General features: G+C 44.9%; 1 protein-coding gene across 4 annotated transcripts; it reads left to right on the forward strand.

Moving 5' to 3' along the window:
* The first annotated feature begins 44 nt into the window (after positions 1-44).
* pink1 (PTEN induced kinase 1) lies at positions 45-15,785 on the forward strand. 4 transcript variants are annotated; one of them, XR_013500538.1, is made up of 9 exons: positions 69-541; positions 3,004-3,699; positions 5,179-5,276; positions 7,958-8,140; positions 11,141-11,304; positions 12,602-12,729; positions 12,890-13,126; positions 14,539-15,575; positions 15,662-15,785. XR_013500538.1 is itself a non-coding variant. In XM_078238943.1 (8 exons), exons 1-8 carry the CDS (start codon positions 218-220, stop codon positions 14,782-14,784), a joined length of 2,076 nt encoding a protein of 691 aa, XP_078095069.1. In that variant the 5' UTR covers positions 45-217; the 3' UTR covers positions 14,785-15,634. The 4 variants fall into 4 exon arrangements, 2 of the variants coding, with proteins under 2 accessions (XP_078095069.1, XP_078095070.1); XR_013500540.1 differs by having other exon boundaries at positions 70-541; positions 7,967-8,140; XM_078238943.1 differs by lacking the exon at positions 15,662-15,785 and having other exon boundaries at positions 45-541; positions 14,539-15,634.
* Positions 15,786-20,958: the final 5,173 nt, after the last annotated feature.

The raw sequence follows: 20,958 nt of genomic DNA on the forward strand, positions 1-20,958 counted from the left end.
GGGGCGTTGAAGCTGCTAAAAATAAAGCTGCATCTTGCTTGGTCAGACTCTGAGGCCGTTTATGAGGCGTTGCCATGGTGACCGCGCTTGTTTGAGGTCGAACTTGGATCACCGCCGGGATTAACGGCCGCCCTCGCGCCTCAAACGGGCGGCTTTTCCTCTCTCTCCCGCCCGCCCGCGATGCTAACCCCCCAGGCGGGGGCTTAATCCTCTCACCATGTCGCTGCGGCGGCTCCTGGCCCGCGGCTTCGAGCTGGGCCGCTCGGCCTTGCGCCTCGCCACCCCCGCGGCCCGAGCTGCCCGGGGCAGCGCGACCTCCGGGCAGCCCTGGGCCCAGCAGCCGCTCCGGGCCGGCCTGCCCGCCCGCTACCGCTATTTCCGCCTGTCTGTGGGCGGCCTGGCCGCTCAGCTCCAGCGCTGCGGGCCTCGGCAGCTCCGCGGGCCCGGCGGGGCCCTGCTGGCCTTCGGCCTGGGGCTGGGCCTCATCGAGCAGCAGGTGGAGGAGGTGAGGATGGGGATTGCTGCCTGCGAGGACATCCAGGTAACAAATAAATAAGTGTTGGCTTCAGGCAGAGTCCCAGGGGACAGACTAACCTTTCAATCTGACATGAAACGTTGCCTCTATTCTCCCTCCACAGATGCTATCAGGCCTGCTGAGATTTTCCAGCATTTTCTATTTTTTATTAACCTTTCAGGGCCGAATTTTCATCTTGCTGCTCTGCCCTAGAACTGACATTGCCTAAATTTCATTTGGGAAAAAGCAAATGTGAGAAATAAAACTTTTTAACATGAGTTGGGTGGAATGTGGACTTCTTGTGAGCTGTGCCCAGCATACCCTCTAATTCTTTCTTTTACTCTTGTCCTATGCTTTTAAAACTCCACTCTAACTTTTATAAACTCTCCAACCATGTCTTAATTCAATCTCTTACCTGCCTTATATTACGTTGATCCTTCTCTACACCCTAGCTATGACTATAACACTATATTCTGCACCCTCTCCTTTCTTTCTCTATGAACGGTATGTTTTGTCTGCATCATAGAATCCCTATGGTGCAGAAGGAGGCCATTTGAGCCTGTACTGACAATGATCCCACCCAGACCCTATCCCCACAACCCCATACATTTACCCCTGGACAATTTAGCATGGCCAATCCACCTAACTCGCACATCTTTGGACTGTGGGAGGAAACCGGAGCACCCGGAGGAAACCCACGCAGACACGGGGAGAACGTGCAAACTCCATGCAGACAGTGACCCAAGCTGGGAATCGAACCTGGGTCCCTGGTGCTTTGAGGCGGCAGTGCTAACCACTGTGCCACCCCATGTTTATTTATGAGCATCACAAGTAGGCTTACATTAACACTGCAATGAAATTACTGTGAAAATCCCTTAGACGCCACACTCTGGCACCTGTTCAGGTACATTGAGGGAGAATTTAGCATGTCCAATGCACCTAATCACATCTTTCAGACTGTGGGAGGAAACCAACGCAGACACGGGGAGAACATGCAGACTTCGCACAGACAGTGACGCAAGCCGGGAATCGAACCTGGTACCTGGCACTGTGAGGCAGCAGTGCTAACCACTGTGCCGCCCATATAGCACACAAGATATAAAACTTCTCACTGTATACTAATAGATGTGACAATAAATCAGATTGAGTGGTTCGTGTCTGGAATGTGCTGCCTGGAAGTCTGGTTGAGGCAGGTTCAATTGAGGCATTGAAGAGGGCATTAGATGATTATTTGGATAGAAACAATGTGCAGGGGTACGGGGAAAAGGCAGGGGAATGGCACTAAGTCTTCTGCACCATAACAATTCTGTGATCCTGAGTTTAGTTTATGTGAAAATCACAAGGGAAACCAATCTTAATGCCAGTTTTAGACCCCAGCAGCTCGTTGATAGTCCACCTGTAATGACCTTTAACAAGGGCCATAAGGTGGGCCTCTTGGAGTATAAGCTCCCTGATTGAGATATATGTATATATAATACATTGAGGAGTGTCAGGGCTGCTGACACGCCGGATTCTGACTTTGAACCTGAATCAGTCTTAGGAGTGGAATTGAGTTTGTAAATAAAAAAGGGAATTTGGTGAAGGGACACTGGTCTTTGAGGAGTTATTTCACCACTCCTCCTTGTCTAAATGTTTGACTGCTGACAGTCAGCTGATGCTACAGTGCAGAAGAAGGCCATTCGGCCCATCCAAGTCAACGACAACAATCCTACCCAGGCCCTATCCCCATAACCCCATGTATCTACCCTGCTAATCCCCCTGACACTGAGGGGCAATTTATCACGGCCAATCCACCTAACCTGCACATCTTTGGAGTTTCTTGCGAGTTTAGGAGGTATCTATTATGTAAGTATCCCAACTTGACACCCTCCCACATATTTCAATGTCGATCTCTCAGCAAGGTACTGATTTAGCATAGCAGCCCAGGAGGCAGCTTCCTGATTTTTTCCGCTTTACTGTACATACACGGGTACTGGACAAGCCCTCAGTAATGTTACTTTTATTGCAAAATCCAGGCCATTGTTTTCAGGGGAGATGGGGAATTTTCCTGAGTTTAATATCAAATCTGATCTATCATTATTTAGGATGGGATGAAGAATGGTGAATGTGAACCATTGGCTCAGCAGAGAATGCATCTTTGGGGGAGAAATAGTGAAATGGGACATATTTAAACTTCACTGAGCAACAAAGTGCGCAAACAGCAAACGTTCTACCACATCAGTGATCATTGGTTTGGTTTGCTTAATGTGATTCACTTCCTACCCTGGAGAATCATTGAATGCAGAGCTAATTTTTTTTTAGCAGTCCTACTCATAAAGGTGAATAAAGGCTTGCAGTTCATTCAAAACTAACTGCACTTGATAAAAGTTCCACAATCCATAAATATATATGAGAAGTATATTTTGGTTAGCCACAAAATAACCTTGTGCTATTTCTCGCCTCGCCTGCATCTTCATAAGAGTAATTGTTCTATTATTTCCATATGCCAGACATTGTTCAAAAGGAAGAAAATTAAATATGAAAACTCCATACCTTTGTGCACCCGTGGATATCGGTTTGAAGATTACGAGGTCGGATGCCACATTGGAAAGGGGTGTAATGCAGCTGTGTACAAGGCATTTCTCCCTGGACTGGCCAAGCCAAAGGCAAGCGAGACAATCACTACAAAGCAGAGAGTCCAAGAGGGTAACGGAGAGGGAAAGAGTGCAGTCACCATAAAGGATGTCTCCAGTGAGGACCGCGAAGTAAGAAAGAACACAGCGATTACGCAGGAAACGTCAAGTTTAAGCTTTGTGATTTTGAAGAGAGAACCATCAACTGACCCACTGGGTGATTCCAAGGGAGACATCAGCTACTCACTGGGTGATTCTGAGAAAGACGACATCCAGCCACTGAGTGATTCCGATGGAGACATCAACTACCCACTGGGTGATTCTGAGGGAGACATTAGCTACCCACTGAGTGATTCCGATGGAGACATCAACTACCCACTGGGTGATTCTGAGGGAGACATCAGCTACCCACTGAGTGATTCTGAGGAAGACGACATCCAGCCACTGAGTGATTCCGATGGAGACATCAGCTACCCACTGGGTGATTCCGAGGGAGACATTAGCTACCCACTGAGTGATTCCGAGGGAGATGTCAGCTACCCACTGGCTCTAAAAATGCTTTGGAACATAAAAGTAAGTTATTTACAGTGAGTTTGTTGCTTGAGCCTGGATCCAAAATGATCAAACAGGCCCAGGCAGCGAGGGGGTCATTCGACCCGACTGTCTCTCTTCTGTGATTACATCTGTGTGTGGATGTCTTTGGAGAAAGAGCACGGGGTCTCTGCTGGTACACTTGAAGCCTTCTGCGAATGGTGGGCGTAACAAGAGTTGGAGTATTTTAATTTAAATTAGATAAATTTCCTTTAAAGATTTGGTTTTTGTGATAGTGTCCCTTTGGGAAGCTGTCAATTTGTTCAATTGTTTATTAGTTAATTTGTTAATTTGTTCATTTGATTTTAAAATACTGGGGTACGTGGCATAACACTTGCAGCTTGAAAGGGTATGCCAGGGTGCGGCGCGCCACACTGGTGCGGTGAGAGAGGATGGCAAGTGTGGCGGGAAGATTCAAGGACAATCAAAGAAACATTTCTTTAAATGTTTCTTTGATTGTCCTTGAATCTTCCCGCCACACTTGCCATCCTCTCTCGCTGCACCAGTGTGGCGCGCCGCACCCTTGGGAACCACTGGGGTATGCAATGAACCTTAGGAAGGCAATACTCTACTCTCCACCTAATTGGAAAAATAAAGTCATGATTTTTAATGTAATATTTTTCCCGCTTTAAAAAGGGCACAATTACTTAAGAATGTAAGTGACAGCCATAAGAATAATGTCATATTGGGATGGAAACATGATGTATCAAAATATTTGTAGTCAATGACTATAGCCCCTGGTTGGATATTTTCTGGTTGCATATAGAAACAAATTTGACCACCAGAATTAATCCTGTCTGGCGTGCAGCCTGTGGAGGATTTAAAATCTGACTGCGCTGCTGATAACACTTCCAAAATCATAGTGAGCTGGATCATCAAGGAATGATCAACTCTTTGCGGGCGCAAAGGTGGTTGTGAAGATATGTTTGGAATCATAGAATCCTGCAGTGTAGAATTGTGTTTCCCTGTCATGTTTAAGCCTCTCCATTCCCGAAGGCCTGAAGATCTGCCATTTCAACTACCTCTTGCATCAAAATATTGCTCAGCGTGGGAGGAACACTGCAAATCAATTTGGGAATTAGCATCTAGGATCTGCCAGAGTCGTGATCCAGAGATTGTTCACTCTGGAAAAGCTAATACTTGCTCTCTCCTGTGCCAAATTTGTGCCATGTCTGTGCTTTTGGTTGATGGGTTTGACCGGATCACATTACTTGGCAATTGTTGATGTGCTTTTCCCCTTGATCAAAATGACACTGACTTGAGAAAATACGGGTGAATGGAAGGGAACTTTATCGTTAACGTTTTGTGGATCTCACTGTCTCCTCCTCCCATTCTAAACTTGATACTTCTGCTGTGAAATGAAAATCCTTGGGTTGGAAAGCATTTTAAAGCAAGCGCTGGTGTTTTGCACATTAAGCTTTACAGAATTCATTGTCTTGGTGCTTGAACCTCTCATTGCAGGCAGGGTCCTCCAGTGATGCAATCTTGACAGCAATGGGCAAGGAGCTGGTTCCAACCCTCCCCAACGCTTTAACCGGAAAGTTTGACAGAACCAAAGGGTTAGTTACACACATGCTACACTTTTACTAGTGACTGTTTGCCTGATCGGTATGAATGTGATAGGATAAGTGATTGCAGATATAGTACTGTTGGTTAAATATACCTGCTTGCAGGTGGACTTCTGCTTAATATTCTTGTCCATGTAATTATCATAAATTGTATCCCTACTCGGTTATTAAACATGTCCATATCAAACTAAAAGAACAGACAAATGCAGCCAAAGGGAAAACTCGAAAAAATCAATCATGGATACAAAAAAGCAATTGGACTGCAAAAGGGGAATATGAAAAGTAAAAAAACTTAGAATCATAGAATCCCTACAGTGCAGAAGGAGGCCATTCAGTCCATTGAGCATGCACTGGGAACATTCCCATCCAGGTCCTATGCCTGTAACCCCATGTAATTACCCTGCTAATCCCCCCTGACACTATGGGGCAATTTAGCATGGCCAATCCACTTAACCTGCAAATCTTTGGATTGTGGGAGGAAACCAGAGCACCCGGAGGAAACCCACACAGACACTGGGAGAATGTGCAAACTCCACACACACACGCACACACTAACCCGAGGCCGGAATTGAACCCGGGTCCCTGGCGCCGTGAAGCAGCAGTGTTAGCCACTGTGCCACCATGCTGCCCAGTGTAGGAGATCTTCTAGCCAACAGCATATGTTTTAATAAATGTATTTCTACAGCGTGGTAAACAAGAATGTGGGCCTATTAAATACAGACGGAGGAAAGATTATAATGGATCAAAAGGAAAGACGTGAAATGAGGACATTGTATCATTTTACTGTGGAGGAAGAGGATAAATTGCACATGGTACAAAGATGTGTAGAATAAGTAAAGGGGAAGAATCTAGTGGGTTTAATATGAAATAATGGGACTCAAGATGGACTGGTCTCTAGAATCTGGTTTTCACCCCAGGGTATTAACAAAAATAGGTGAGGAAACTGCGCACCTGTCAATTTAACCAGTAGTGGGGAAGTTACTGATTATATCATCGGGGCAGGAGTGACTGAGCACTTGACAAGTATCAGCTAATGAAAGAGAGTCATAGAACTGTGGAATAGTTCCACAGGAAGTCATTCAGACCATTGCTTCTGCGCCGGCTCTTTCAATTAGTAACTCAGATAGTCCCACTCCCCTCCTCATTCCTTGTTTGAGTGTCCATGTACGCACACAGCACAAAAAACTAGTGCAGATGTGCTTAAAGTAATCAACAAGGTGAATGGTATATTGGCCTTTATCTCAAGATGCTTGAAATTGTAATCTGAGAAATTGATGCTGAAGTTGTACAGAGCCTCGATCAGATTGAATATAACACACTGTTCAGTTTTGGGAATTTGGTAGAATAGACACAGAGAAATCTTTTTCTTTGATAAGGGAGCGAGAATAAGTGGCATAATTGGAGCTAGGCCATTTAGGAATCAAATCAGGGAGCAACGTTTACACACAAAGGATCATAGAATTATAGAATTATATTGCACAGAATGAGGTAATTTGATCCATTGTAGCTGTACTTTGGTTAGCAAATTAGCCCTGTTCCCATGCCCTTTCTGCATAGGCCGACAACAATTATTTGTGTGATGTGTTGAGTGTGTGGGTGGACAGAGTTTTGTGTGAGATTGCTTCTTATTTTCTGCCTACACTGCTGTCCAGCAGCAACACATGAAAGAGAACGTGTAAGTCTCTCCCTGTGCATTCAGCCTTTCCATCAGCAATTCCTGGGGTTATGCCTTCTCTTGGTGACATATGGAAACTGGGTCCCTCAGTCCCAGGCTATAGTGTCAGAGGAATGTACAGATCAACTGGCATATGGACATGCCCTGGCACTCCTGAACCAAACTTGCAGCTATGGGCGAATAGCTCTCACTGTTTGTAGACATCTTGGGAGAGTTGAAGACTAAGGAAGTAAACCCTGACAAAAAAATCTGGGGGTGAAGCTCAAAGCCAAACTGATATCAAAAAAATGTAATCCTTCTGACAACTCCTGCAACCAAGTTTAGAGCCAAACAAATTGCTTTGTATTCCTTTAGACACAACCAGGAAGGTTGCGAGGGGGGTGCTGATGTTTGGGCAGCCCAGGGCCTCCATACACTTTTTGTCCAGAGGACAGTCCTGTTCTCTGCAGAGCATTAACCCTTTTGCACAACGCATTGCAGATCATCAGAACGAGGGCAGTTAAAATCTGAACACAATCCATTCCCCGCCAACTCTGATGCTGGGTAAATTAAAATTCCAAGATTGAGATTGATGGATTCATGCTGAGCAAGTGTCTCAAGGTGTATGAATCAAAGGCTGGTAAATGGAGATTAGGTGGAAATCAGTCATGATTAAATTATTGAAACTAGCTCATGGGGCTGAAATACCTACATCTGTTCCCTTGTTTCTCTGATATGAAAGAGTGGGGTGACTTCCTCTTACTTCACAGTTATAACCCAAATATAATTCTGTATCTGTGGAGGTGAATCTGCCCCTCATATCATGGCATAGATCGTTGTGTGCCAGCTTGTAGCATTGCAGCTTCACCAACATTGGAGTATAAGAGTATAACCGCAATTTCAATTGAAATCATGTAACTATTACGTGCTACACCCAGAGAAAACAAAACACAAATTACAAGAATTTTCCTGTTGAATTATTCTTTGCCTCATAAATTATCCCGATAACTATGGTCAGATCCTACAGCCATAACAGAAAAAAGATGAAACCACATCCGAACATCATCCAGATTGTCCGAGCTTTCGTAGACAACGTTCCTCTCTTGCCTGGAGCTTGGATAGAGTACCCTGATGTACTGCCAACCAGATTGAATCCTTGTGGGTTGGGACACAACCGCACGCTCTTTCTGGTGATGAAAAGGTAAGCGGTTCAGACTCTGCCAGGTATGTGTGTTTAAGAGCTGCAAGCTGAATAATTACTTCTGGTCTTTCCTCTTATGGGGAAATCTAGAACAGACGGTCACAGGTGTAGGTTGAGAGGTGCTAGATTTAAAACTGAAATGAGGAGGAACTACTTCGCGCAGAGGGTGATGAATTTGTGGAACTCACTGCCCATAGCACAGTGGAGTCTGAACCGTTGAATGGTTTCAAGAAGGAGATAGATATATTTTTGATTTTTAAAAAATAGGTTAAAGGGATATGGGGGACAAGCAGGGAGGCGAATTTGAGACCAGGGAGAGATCAGCCATGATCTGATTGAATGGCGGAGCAGGCTCGCAGGACTGAATTTGCCTACTTCTGCTCCTAATTCCTATGTTCCTATGTTTATGTTCCTATATCCACCGTGTATTATGCTTGGACGGGAAGGAAACTTGAAAATGGCCATAGTATAAAACACGATATAGGTCTCTGCATGGGGTGGAAGAGACTGATTGACTCCTAGATATTGGACATCTATTCTATGTAGCCAGATTTAGTTAGCTAACTTCCTGATGCACGGATCCCAGTTTGATGTTGGTTAAGCAGTATCTTTATTGGCAGGAGTACCAAATCTTTCCATTGAAAATCGGTGCACAGTTTCTGAATCGTTTTTAACATCTGACAACGTTCCCTTTGTACATGTCGCTAATACTGGTACAACACAGATAGCTTATGAACCCCTGACTGGGAAATAATCATGATGTGGAGATGCTGGTGTTGGACTGGGGTAAACACAGTAAGAGTTTTAACAACACCAGGTTAAAGTCCAACAGGTTTATTTCGTAGCACATGCCGTTAGCTTTCGGAGCGCTGCTCCTTTGTCAGATGGAGTGGATATCTGCTCTCAAACAGGGCATACAGAGACACAAAATCAAGTTACAGAATACTGATTAGAATGCGAATCTTTACAGCTACATTTAAAGATACAGACAATGTCTGTAAAGATTCGCATTCTAATCAGTATTCTGTAACTTGATTTTGTGTCTCTATATGCCCTGTTTGGACTTTAACCTGGTGTTGTTAAACTTCTTACTGTGTTTACTCCAGTCCAACGCCGGCATCTCCACATCATGCTCTGTTTGAGAGCAGATATCCACTCCATCTGACGAAGGAGCAGCGCTCCGAAAGCTAATGGCATTTGCTACCAAATAAACCTGTTGGACTTTAACCTGGTGTTGTTAAAACTCTGACTGGGAAATAATTTACATTATATGCTGCAATGTTGGTTGCAGTATTAAACCAAACTTGGTCTGAGGATTCAGGTCATTTGAACTTGTGTGAATGTGTGTATATATTAGTGCCATGATACTGAACATAAAATCTAGAGGTTATGAGTTCAAATACCACACGGGAAAATTAAAATTGAATTCACTAAATCTGGTCATTTATGGACTGATGCACTATCAATCGAGCCGAGACTAGTTGAGAGCAAGACAAACAGGCTTTTATTGGCAAGAACTTGGAGCCATCCCTGTCGGTGATTGGGTCTGAACTGAGAGCAAGGTGGGTGGAGTCACCGCCTTTATACCCAAACCAGGGGGAGGAGACTTGGGCGGAACCGACAAGGATGTGCCACATATACAGGTAATGAGAAATACTAACTACAGTGGTTAACCACCACAGATAACAGTGGTTTACCACATGGACTAGCATGTTATTGTGTCTTAGGTAACTTTAACAATATATATATTCATTTTTTATTGTTTCTACGGATGGCATACAACCTGCACATTATAAATAGAGAGAACATTATGCGCAGCACCCATATCTTTCAACTGATGGACAGACTTGCTATGAGTGTCTTCCCATCACTGTGGGAGCTGCTAGAGTGAAGAGACACTGTTGCTCCCACCTCACTTGTTGCCAAGAGAGCGAAAGCGAGGGGTAATGTGAGGGATTTTTGCAGCGTCCCCACTTGCACTATAACGTAAACTGTTGACACTATCGTTTTTTTCCCCTCCTTGTTGCGAAACACTCAGCCTTCACTTTGGAAAAGCCTGGGCAATGTATTTGAAATCAGGAAACCATGGTGGTGAAGTATGTTGCAACATCAAGCAGATGACTTTTGAGCAAGTCATGCTCTAGACTGCAACCAAAACAAAAAGGCGATGGCTCAGCTATTTGCGAAGAGATTAGGAAGGTTAAATGTTCAATCACTGGTCCGTGCTGCACTGAGTAGTACAACTGATGTAGCACAGGGCCTTCGTGGCTCTGTGTTAGGGAACTGATTCTTCATTGCTATTGACTGACACTTGCTGGAATTCTGAGAGTGGGGATTGAGTCAGGACAGGGTAGACTTCGGCTATGTTGTCCCCACAGTCTGACGCTTGTTATCTAGACTTGTGCATGGCCTGGGTCAGGTGGCAGAGGGGACTTTGCAACAAGAGTCAGCATCTTTAGTGGGGGAACAGAGAAGATTAATGAGAAAGGAATGGGGGTTTAAAAAAACACCATTTTAGACAATAGCCATTTTCACAGAATCACAGATTACTACAGTGCAGAAGAGGCCCTTCAGCCCATCGAGTCTGCACCGAGGCATGAAATGCCCTGCCCTGCCCACCGAATCCCACCAGGATTTGAACCAGGTGAGGCTGCAAGATGCTGCTGGAGATGTTGCTGCTTTTCCAAAATAATGATACAGTGATTTGAATTGATTTCTTATTGTCAATGTATTGGGATACACTGAAAAGTATCGTTTCTTGCACGCTATACAGACAAAACTTACCGTTTGTAGAGTACATAGGGCAGAAGAAAAGGAGAGGGTGCAGAATATAGTGTTGCAGTTACAGATAGGGTGAAGAGAAAGGTCAACTTAATATGTGATGGGACCATTCAAAAGTCTGATTGAATGATTTTTTAAAAAAGCTTTGTAGTCAGTTATTTTATAACACGTTTTTGGCAAGGTAAATGTGGAACTGACATTGTGTGTCTTCTGCTTTAGCTATCCATGCACCCTGCGCCAGTACCTTCAGGTCTGTACCCCCAACACAAAGTTTGCCTCTCTGATGATTCTTCAGCTTCTGGAGGGAGTGGACCATCTGGTTCAGCATGGCATTGCACACAGAGACCTGAAGACTGATAATATCCTGGTGGAGTTTGATTCAGGTGATTGTACAAATATGGTGGGAGCAGGGAAGATCCTGCAAGCAGTCATTAACATTCAGATTTGTGGAAGTTTTATCAACTCTGCATGAACAAAAAATAGTTATAAGTTCTGGGGCATAAACAACAGAACGATGTAAGGGAGGGTGTGTCCAGAATTCCAGTCTTGAGCCACAAGACTCTGTACAGGATACAGTTAGTTTATTTATTAGTGTCACAAGTTGGCTTATATTAACACTGCAATGAAGTTACTTTGAAAATCCACTAGTTGCCACACTCCAGCTCCTGTTCGGATACACTGAGGGAGAATTTACCATGGCCAATTCACCTAACCAGCACGTCTTTCAGATTGTGGGAGGAAACCGGAGCACCCGGAGGAAACCCACGCAGACACGGGGAGAATGTGCAAACTCTACACAGACAGTGGCTCAAGTTGGGTCCCTGGTGCTGTGAGGCAGCAGTGCTAACCACTGTGCTAGCTGTGATAAAGCCCTAGCTCAGTATTTACACAATGTATTCACTTTTGTATGCAGAGTTTCATTTTTTTTTGCCTCTAAAAAATATGCAATGAGAAAGTTGGAAGGGTTTGCAATCAGTATTTCAAGTCAGTCATTGACAGCTGCAATGTTTCCATAGAACCCCTGCAGTACAGAAGGAGGCTATTCGGCCCATCGAGTCTGTACCGACCACCATCCCACCCAGGCCCCATTCCTGTAACCCCACATATTTACCCTGCTAATCCCTGAACATTAGGGTGAATTTCACATGGCCAATCAACCTAACCTGCACATCTCTGGACTGTGGGAGGAACACAGTAAGAGTTTTAACAACACCAGGTTAAAGTCCCAACAGGTTTATTTGGTAGCAAAATCAAGTTACAGAATACTGATTAGATTAATATGCGAATCCCTACAGCCAACCAGATCTTAAAGATACAGACAATGTGGGTGGAGGGAGCATTAACTCTTCACCCCAGTCCAACGCCGCATCTCCACATCTGTGGGAGGAAACCAGAGCACCCAGAGGAAACCCACGCAGACACTGGGAGAATGTGCAAACTCCAGACATACAGTGACTCAAGCTGGGTCCCTGGTGCTGCGAGGCAGCAGTGCTAACCACTGTGCCATCTTGTGGCACATTGTAAGATTATTTTTCTGCTATATTTCATAGATCAGATTTTTTCTTTTTAATTAATTTTCAGTCCATAGCACCTTTGCCTCAGTTGTAGAATTGATGATTCAAGACCCATGAGCGAAGCACAGTATAACTTTAAGTCTTTCCCTTTTTGTGCGTTGTTTAGTTGGCTGCCCACGTTTGGTGATCACTGATTTTGGTTGCTGCCTAGCAGAGGAAAGTCTGGGGTTGAGGCTTCCCTTTACCAGTATGGACGTTGACCGGGGAGGAAATAGCTGCCTTATGGCTCCTGAGGCAAGTGCACTGTGGAAAATAAGTAAATCACACACAGCCCGTTACTTGTACACAGTTAATGTTTGCAGTGTGCCGCTTTTGTCTGTAACTGCAATCCGAGTGACTGAACAAGTCGAAGTTCTTTGACTCCGACTCTAATCCCTATTACTGTGCTTTCCAGATTTCTACAGCAGTCCCTGGACCCAATGTAATTATTGATTACAGCAAATCAGATGCCTGGTCAGTGGGTACCTTGGCCTACGAGATCCTGGGTCTTCACAATCCATTTTATGGGTGTGGAATGGATTACCTGGAAAGCAGGAACTATCAAGAGGATAATCTGCCCCCTCTGCCCGGCTCCATTCACAGAGACGTGAGGCTGGTGGTGAAGCTTTTGCTGTGCAGAGATCCTAAGAGGGTGAGTACAGCAGCAATGGTTGAAACAGTTCATTGACTTGAAACAAAGAGATCTTTCTGTAAGTGTCCTTGGAATTATCCCAACTTTGATTTTTATGAACATTCACAATTGACAGACAGGTGGATCAGCAAGCTGCTCCAAGCTCACAAGACCATTCAGCCCATCAGGCCTGCTCTGTCATTCAGTACGATCATGGGCTATAACGCAACCTTCCCATCTGCTCCCCATCACCCGAGACTCAGTAAGAAATCAAAATTCTGCCAGTCCCAGCCTTAAAGGTATTCACCGATAGAGCTTCCACAACTCTCTGGGGCTGGTAATTCCAAAGGTTCACAACCCTGAAAGCCTCACACCACAATGGCCAGAGCACTGTTACCAGATATCTCCTCTCCATAACCATCCCTACCGCCCTACGCAGCCACGTACTCTCCTGGGGGAAGAAAACCCAGGGCCAGCAATTTAAGAAGGTAACTTGGCGATAATTAATGTGTTAATTAATGCTTTGCTGTATTCTCAGGAAATTGAGGGATTATAAGGAGTGAGTACAGAACTGGAGGTTGAAGCCCAAGTTCAGTCATGATGGTATTCGGAGATGGTGCCGGCTCAAGGAGCCATAGGGTTTACTCCTGCCCCTATTTGGTGGCCCAGTGGATAGCACTGCTGCCTCACAGTGCCAGGGACCGGGGTTCAATTCTGGCCTTGGGTGACTGTGTGGAGTTTGCACGTTCTCCCCGTGTCTGAGTGGGTTTCCTCCGGGTGCTCCAGTTTCCTCCCACAGCCCAAAAATGTGCAGGGTAGGTAATTGGCCATGTTAAATTGTCCCTTAGTGTCCCAAGATGTGCAGGTTAGGTGGATTAGCCATGGTAAATGTGTGGGGTTATGGGGACAGGGTGGGGGAGAGAGCCTGGCTGAGATGCTCTGTCAGAGAGTCGGTGTAGACTCAATGGACTGAATGGCCTCCTTCTGCACTGTAGAGGTAAGTTATTTCTTGTGTCCTTGTATTCGCCCAGTGTTTCAATACCAGGTATTTATGCAGGTACCTTCCAGCCAGCACTGCCTCATTCAGTGAAGATGAGGATCTTGAAGTAAAAACAGAAAATGCTACAAACACTCAGACAACATCTGTTAGCATTTCCGGTTGATGATTTTTAATTTTTCACTCTCTGCAGCGCCAGGGAACCAGTGGAGTCTGTAAGGAAAGGCGAAAGGGTATTCTCCTCCCACACTTCATCCAAAAGCCTTCTAAAGACTTTTCTTTCTTGGCTGTTTTTCTCCATTATTAACACTGGGAAATTGAGCTGAATGTACTGCCTTTCCTCCCAACCCCAGCAAACATCAGCTAAAATGTGGAATTTCATTAATCTGTCCATCTGTAGAACCTAAGAATTGAACTTTTCTTTTTGTTCTTGCAGCGCCTGTCAGCGAGAGTTGCTGCAGACATGCTGCACCTACACCTGTGGGGGACGGAACTCCTCACCTCTACACAAATCGGCGCCGAGGAAGTTTTCGATTGGCTTCGCTGCCAGACTCTGCTCACCTTCCTGCAGCTCGGCCAAGAATTATCCGTGGAGACCGAACTAAAGAGAAGCTTCTTGGCAAATCTCAGCTTCGAGGAACTGAGCCTGGGACTGGATCTGTTGCTACACGGGAAACGCTGAATGAGTTTGCATCAATAAATAAAACCCTGGCTTCTCAAACAGAATTTAGTGAACTTGCTGTGACTAATCGCGGATCTAGGAATAAAGTTTTGCACTTAAGCTCTTATTAATCTCATTAGTTAGAAATTAACAGCATGTCTGGGATTTATCCTGGCCCAACAGTTAAAGATAAATGAATATTTAATACTATCTCCCATCATACAGTACTTCACTGACACTGAAGGGAAAGAAATGATTGGCTTCCCTGGATCTGAAACAGCTGGTAAATAAATAAGATGCGTGTGCAAAATTAATCCTGTGTTTACTGTAGCATTTTACTGACCCTGACTACAGGCCAGCTCACTACTGAGCTGCGTTTCTTGCACAACTTGTACTTTAAAGTCGAGCCCTGGAACTTGGCAGTTTTCATTGACAAAATGGACTCAGTTAAAAGTCCAAGGTCCACAGTACGCGGCACGGTCAAGTCGAAAAATGTATGAGAAAGAACAAAGACGAATCAATTTAAGTAGCGGCAGGTGACACTGAGCCCGTAGATTGTCCGAGGAAAGGGAGAAGCAATTCCGATTTTTGGGGAGGGAAAATTAAGCTTGGGGACATATGAGATGTAAATCCTGTGGGCAGACGCTGCTTGTCATGTGCAGGTTCTGCTTGGCGCGGGGGGTGGAATCTCGAAAGTAATTGAAACAATTTTCTGCACATCTTGCTTGTTTTTTTTTCTGTATTGCAGCAGTTTATCTTGCAGCTAAATGAGTTACTGAGCTCACTACTCAGCCATTCGCACTAATGCACAGGTATGTTTCTACTCTGCATTTAAAGCAAGTTAAATAAACAGTACCATCTGAAATTTGAACATTGATCTTGTTTTCATTTCCCCCAGGCCTATTGTTCTTGTTGCTGTTCTGTAAATCATTGATATCCAGCACTGTCATCTCTCACATGAGTCAACGTCAGCAGTTCAAATCCGACTTCAGCTGTGAATTAAACTTCCAAAAATACTGTCAGGACAAATTTCTCTCAAAATTTGTTATTTGGTACCACCTTACATTCCAACAGTCAGATGAAATTTTCAAGATTCTGCTGGCACTTGACAAGGTAGATACTGAGAAGTTGTTTCCCCTGGTTGGGGAACCTAGAACAAGGGGGCACAGTCTCAGGATAAGGGGCTGATCATTTAGGACTGAGAATAGAAATTTCTTCACTCAAAGGTTGTGAATATTAGGAACTCTCTATCTCCGAAAGGTTGTGGATGCTCTCGTCAGTTTCGATCTCCATCTTAAGTAAGATTTTTGGTCTCTTAGGGAATGGAGGGATATGGAGAGAATGCAATAAAGTGGAGTGAAAAGAACAAAGAACAATACAGCACAGGAACAGGCTCTTCGGCCCTCCAAGCCTGCGCCGCTCATGTGCCCAACTAGACCATTCGTTTGTATCCCTCTATTCCCAGTCTGTTCATGTGGCTATCTAGATAAGTCTTAAACTATCCCAGCATATCCACCTCAATCAGCTTGCTTGGCAGTGCATTCCAGGCCCCCACCACCCTCTGTGTAAAATACGTCCCCCTGACATCTGTGTTGAACCTTGCCCCCCTCACCTTGAACCCATGACCCCTTGTGTTCGTCACCTCCGACCTGGGAAAAAGCTTCCCACTGTTCACCCTATCTATGCCCTTCATAATTTTATACACCTCTATTAGGTCGCTCCTCATCCTCCGTCTTTCCAGGGAGAACAAGCCCAGTTTACCCAATCTCTCCTCATAGCTAAGACCCTCCATACCAGGCAACATCCTGGTAAACCTTTTCTGTACTCTCTCCAAAGCCTCCACGTCCTTCTGGTAGTGTGGTGACCAGAACTGGACGCAGTATTCCAAATGTGGCCTAACCAACGTTCTATACAGCTGCAACATCATATGCCAACTTTTATATTCTATGCCCCATCCAATAAAGGCAAGCATGCCATATGCCTTCTTGACCACCCTCTCCACCTGTGCTGCCACCTTTAAGGATCTGTGGACTTGTATTCCCAGGTCCCTCTGTGTGTCTATACTCCTGATGGTTCTGCCATTTATTGTATAGCTCCCCATTATATTAGATCTACCGAAATGCATCACTTCACATTTATCTGGATTAAATTCCATCTGCCATTTCTCCGCCCAATGTTCCAGCCTATCTATTGTCAGAGAATCCTGCTGTATTCTCTGACAATGTTCATCACTATCCGCAACTCCAGCAATCTTTGTGTCATCCGCAAACTTACTGATCACACCAACCTCATCTTCCTCCAAATTATTTATATATATCACAAACAGCAGAGGTCCCAGTACAGAGCCCTGCGGAACACCACTAGTCACAGACCTCCAACCGGAAAAAGACCCCTCCACTGTTACCCTTTGTCTTCTATGGCTAAACACAGTAAGAGTTTTAGCAACACCAGGTTAAAGTCCAACAGGTTTATTTGGTAGCAAATGCCATTAGCTTTCGGAGCGCAGCTCCTTCGTCAGATGGAGTGGAAATCTGCTCTCAAATGGGGCACAGAGACACAAAATCAAGTTACAGAATACTGATTAGAATGCGAATCTCTACAGCCAACCAGGTCTTAAAGATACAGACAATGTGAGTGGAGGGAGCATTAAGCACAGGTTAAAGAGATGTGTATTGTCTCCAGACAGGACAGCCAGTGAGATTCTGCAAGTCCAGGAGGCAAGCTGTGGGGGTTACTGATAGTGTGACATAAACCCAACATCCCGTTTCAGGCCATTCTTGTGTGTGGAACTTGGCTATCAGTTTCTGCTCAGCGACTCTGCGCTGTCGTGTGTCGTGAAGGCCGCCTTGGAGAACGCTTACCCGAAGATCAGAGGCTGAATGCCCGTGACCGCTGAAGTGCTCCCCCACAGGAAGAGAACAGTCTTGCCTGGTGATTGTCGAGCGGAGTTCATTCATCCGTTGTGTAGCGTCTGGCTAAGCCAGTTCTATGGCTAAGCCAGTTCTCCACCCATCTAGCTAGCTCACCTTTTATCCCGTGAGATTTAACCTTTTGCACCAGCCTGCCATGAGGGACCTTGTCAAACGCTTTACTAAAATCCATATAGACGACATCAACGGCCCTTCCCTCGTAAATCGTTTTTGTCACCTCCTCAAAAAACTCAACCAAATTTGTGAGGCATAACCTCCCTCGTACAAAACCATGCTGTCTATCGCTAATGAGATTATTCAGTTCTAAATGCGCATATATCCAATCTCTAAGAATCTTCTCCAACAATTTCCCTACCACGGACGTCAAGCTCACCAGCCTATAATTACCCGGGTTATCCTTGCTACCCTTCTTAAATAACAGGACCACATTTGCTATCCTCCAATCCTCTGGGACCTCACCAGTGTCCAGTGAAGAGACAAAGATTTCTGTTAGAGGCCCAGCAATTTCATCTCTTGCCTCCCTGAGGAGTCTAGGATAGATGCCATCTGGCCCTGGGGATTTGTCTGTCTTAATGTTTCCTAAAAAACCTAACACTTCCTCCCTTGTAATTGAGATTTTTTCTAACGGGTCAACACATCTCTCTGAGACAATACCAGTCAACATGTCCCTCTCCTTTGTGAATACTGATGCAAAGTATTCGTTTAGGATCTCTCCTACTTCCTTTGGTTCTAAGCATAATTCCCCATCTTTGTCCCTGAGAGGTCCGATTCTTTCCCTAACAACCCTCTTGTTCCTAACGTATGTATAAAATGCCTTAGGATTCTCCTTAATCCTGTCTCCCAAGGACATTTCGTGACCCCTTTTTGCTCTTCTAACTCCCTGTTTGAGTTCTTTTCTACTTTCTCTGTATTCCTCCAGTGCTCCATCTGTTTTTAGCTGCCTGGACCTCATGTATACCTCTTTTTTCTTTTTGATTAGACCCACAATTTCACTGGTTATCCACGGCTCCCGAATCCTACCTTTCCTATCCTTCCTCTTTACAGACACATGCCTGTCCTGCAGTCCTATCAACTGCTCCTTAAAAGACTCCCACATGCCAGATGTGGATTTACCCTCGAACAGCCTCTCCCAATCAACAGCCACCAAATCCTGCCTAATCTGGCTGTAGTTAGCCTTCCCCCAATTCAGCACCTTACCCATAGGACAACAGTCATCTTTTTCCATTACTATCCTAAAGTTTACAGAATTGTGGTCACTATTTGCCACATGTTCCCCCACCGAAACTTTGATGACCAGACCGGGCTCATTCCCCAGTACTAGGTCCAGTATAGCCCCCTCTCTAGTTGGACTGTCAACATATTGTTCCAAAGAACCTTCCTGTACGCATTTTATAAATTCTTCCCCGTCCAGGCCCCCAGCCCTAAGCAATTTCCAGTGTATACAAGGGAAATTAAAGTCCCCCATTACAACAACCCTATTTTTTCTGCACCTGTCCAGAATCTCCTTACATATCCGTTCCTCAACTTCCCGTGGGCTGTTGGGAGGCCTGTAGTACACCCCCAGCATAGTGACTGCGCCCTTCCTGTTTCTGAGCTCCACCCACAGTGACTCGTTACCTGACCCTTCCAAATTGTCCACCCTCTGTACAGCTGTAACATGCTCCCTAACCAGCATTGCTACTCCCCCACCTCTCCTAGCCCCTTCTCTGTCTCGCCTAAAACACTTATACCCCGGAGTATTCAGCTGCCAGTCCTGTCCTTTTAACCAAGTCTCCGTCACTGCAACCACATCCAAGTTCCGCGCAAGCATTAAGGCTCTAAGCTCGTCTGTCTTGCCCGTGACGCTCCTTGCATTGAAGCTGATGGCCAGCCATGTTCATAATTTTAAGTTTATTTATTAGTGTCACAAGTAGGCTTACATTAACACCACAATGAAGTTACTGTGAAAATCTCCTGGTCCCCACACTCTGGTGCCTGTTTGGGTGCACTGAGGGAGAATTTAGCATGGTCAATGCACCTAACCAGCATGTCTTTCGGACTGTGGGAGGAAACTGGAGCACCCGGAGGAAACCCACACAGACACGGGGAGAATGTGCAGACTCCGCACAGACAGTGACCCAAGCCAGGAATCGAACCTGGGTCCCTGGCGCAGTGAAGCAGCAGTGCTAACCACTGTGCCACGCCCATACTGAATGGCAGAGGAGGGTTCAGGGTCTTCTCTTGCTCTTATGTTCCCATGATGCCCTTTATTTGTACAACATTCTTAATCACCGCCATATATTCAGAAAATTAATTGCAATAATTCCCTTTTCAGAAATTCTCCTTATCCTCTTTACTGCTTAGACGGCCTCCCCTTTTCCCCTTATTTTCTCCCGTTCAAGCTTCATACAATACAACTTTATAAGCTCCTTGCACTCCATGGGTTCAAGCTTGAAATCCTCACTTTAACATTTTTCCAAGGCTTTAACATTGCCACAATGTCACCTCCCACGCTTCATTCAAAAGTTTTCTGAAGATTTTGTCCTAGCTTTGTAAAGTGCCCCAAGAAATCGCTACATGAAATGCATTATTGAAAAAATTGTTTATCCCCTGTTCTCTCCTGCAGATAGTGACTCGCACTGTGTGAGATTCATGGGTCACTGACTTCATATACTTTTCCAGTCAAATCTTACCTGGAACATGTAGCACAGAAACATGCCTGTGTTTCTGCTCCAGACAATCCTAGCCAATGAATTAAACCTCCACAGCACATCCTTCTTATCAGTTCTCCCTCAAAACACTTACCCTATCCTCATGTAAGTGTTTCTGTTGCTACTTGCTACAAATCATTTGTTACTTGTCATTTTACCTTCATAGGGGGCTAGACTTGATGAGCAGATCTGGCAGCATCTGCGGAGAGAGAACAGAATTAACATTTTGAATCCAATATCACTTCTTCAGAGCTTAATTTCGAAGTTAGAAGTGGGGTGACACGGTAGCACAGTGGTTAGCACTGCTGCCTCACAGCAGCTGTGACGTGCTGGTTAGGTGCATTTACCCAAACAGGTGCCTGAATGTGGCAACTAGGGGGAATTTCACAGTAACTTCATTGCAGTGTTAATGTAAGCCTTGTGACTAATAAATAACCTTTTTTATTAGATTCAAAATGCTAACTCTGCCTCTCTTGCCACAGGTGTAGCCAGACTTACTGTTTTTTTTTGAGTGCTTTCTGTTTTCATTTCACATTTCCAGCATCTGCAGTATTTTGCTTTTATTTTAGTGTCAA

Source organism: Mustelus asterias, chromosome 22, assembly GCF_964213995.1.
Source record: "Mustelus asterias chromosome 22, sMusAst1.hap1.1, whole genome shotgun sequence".
In the NCBI taxonomy this organism is placed as follows: domain Eukaryota; kingdom Metazoa; phylum Chordata; class Chondrichthyes; order Carcharhiniformes; family Triakidae; genus Mustelus; species Mustelus asterias.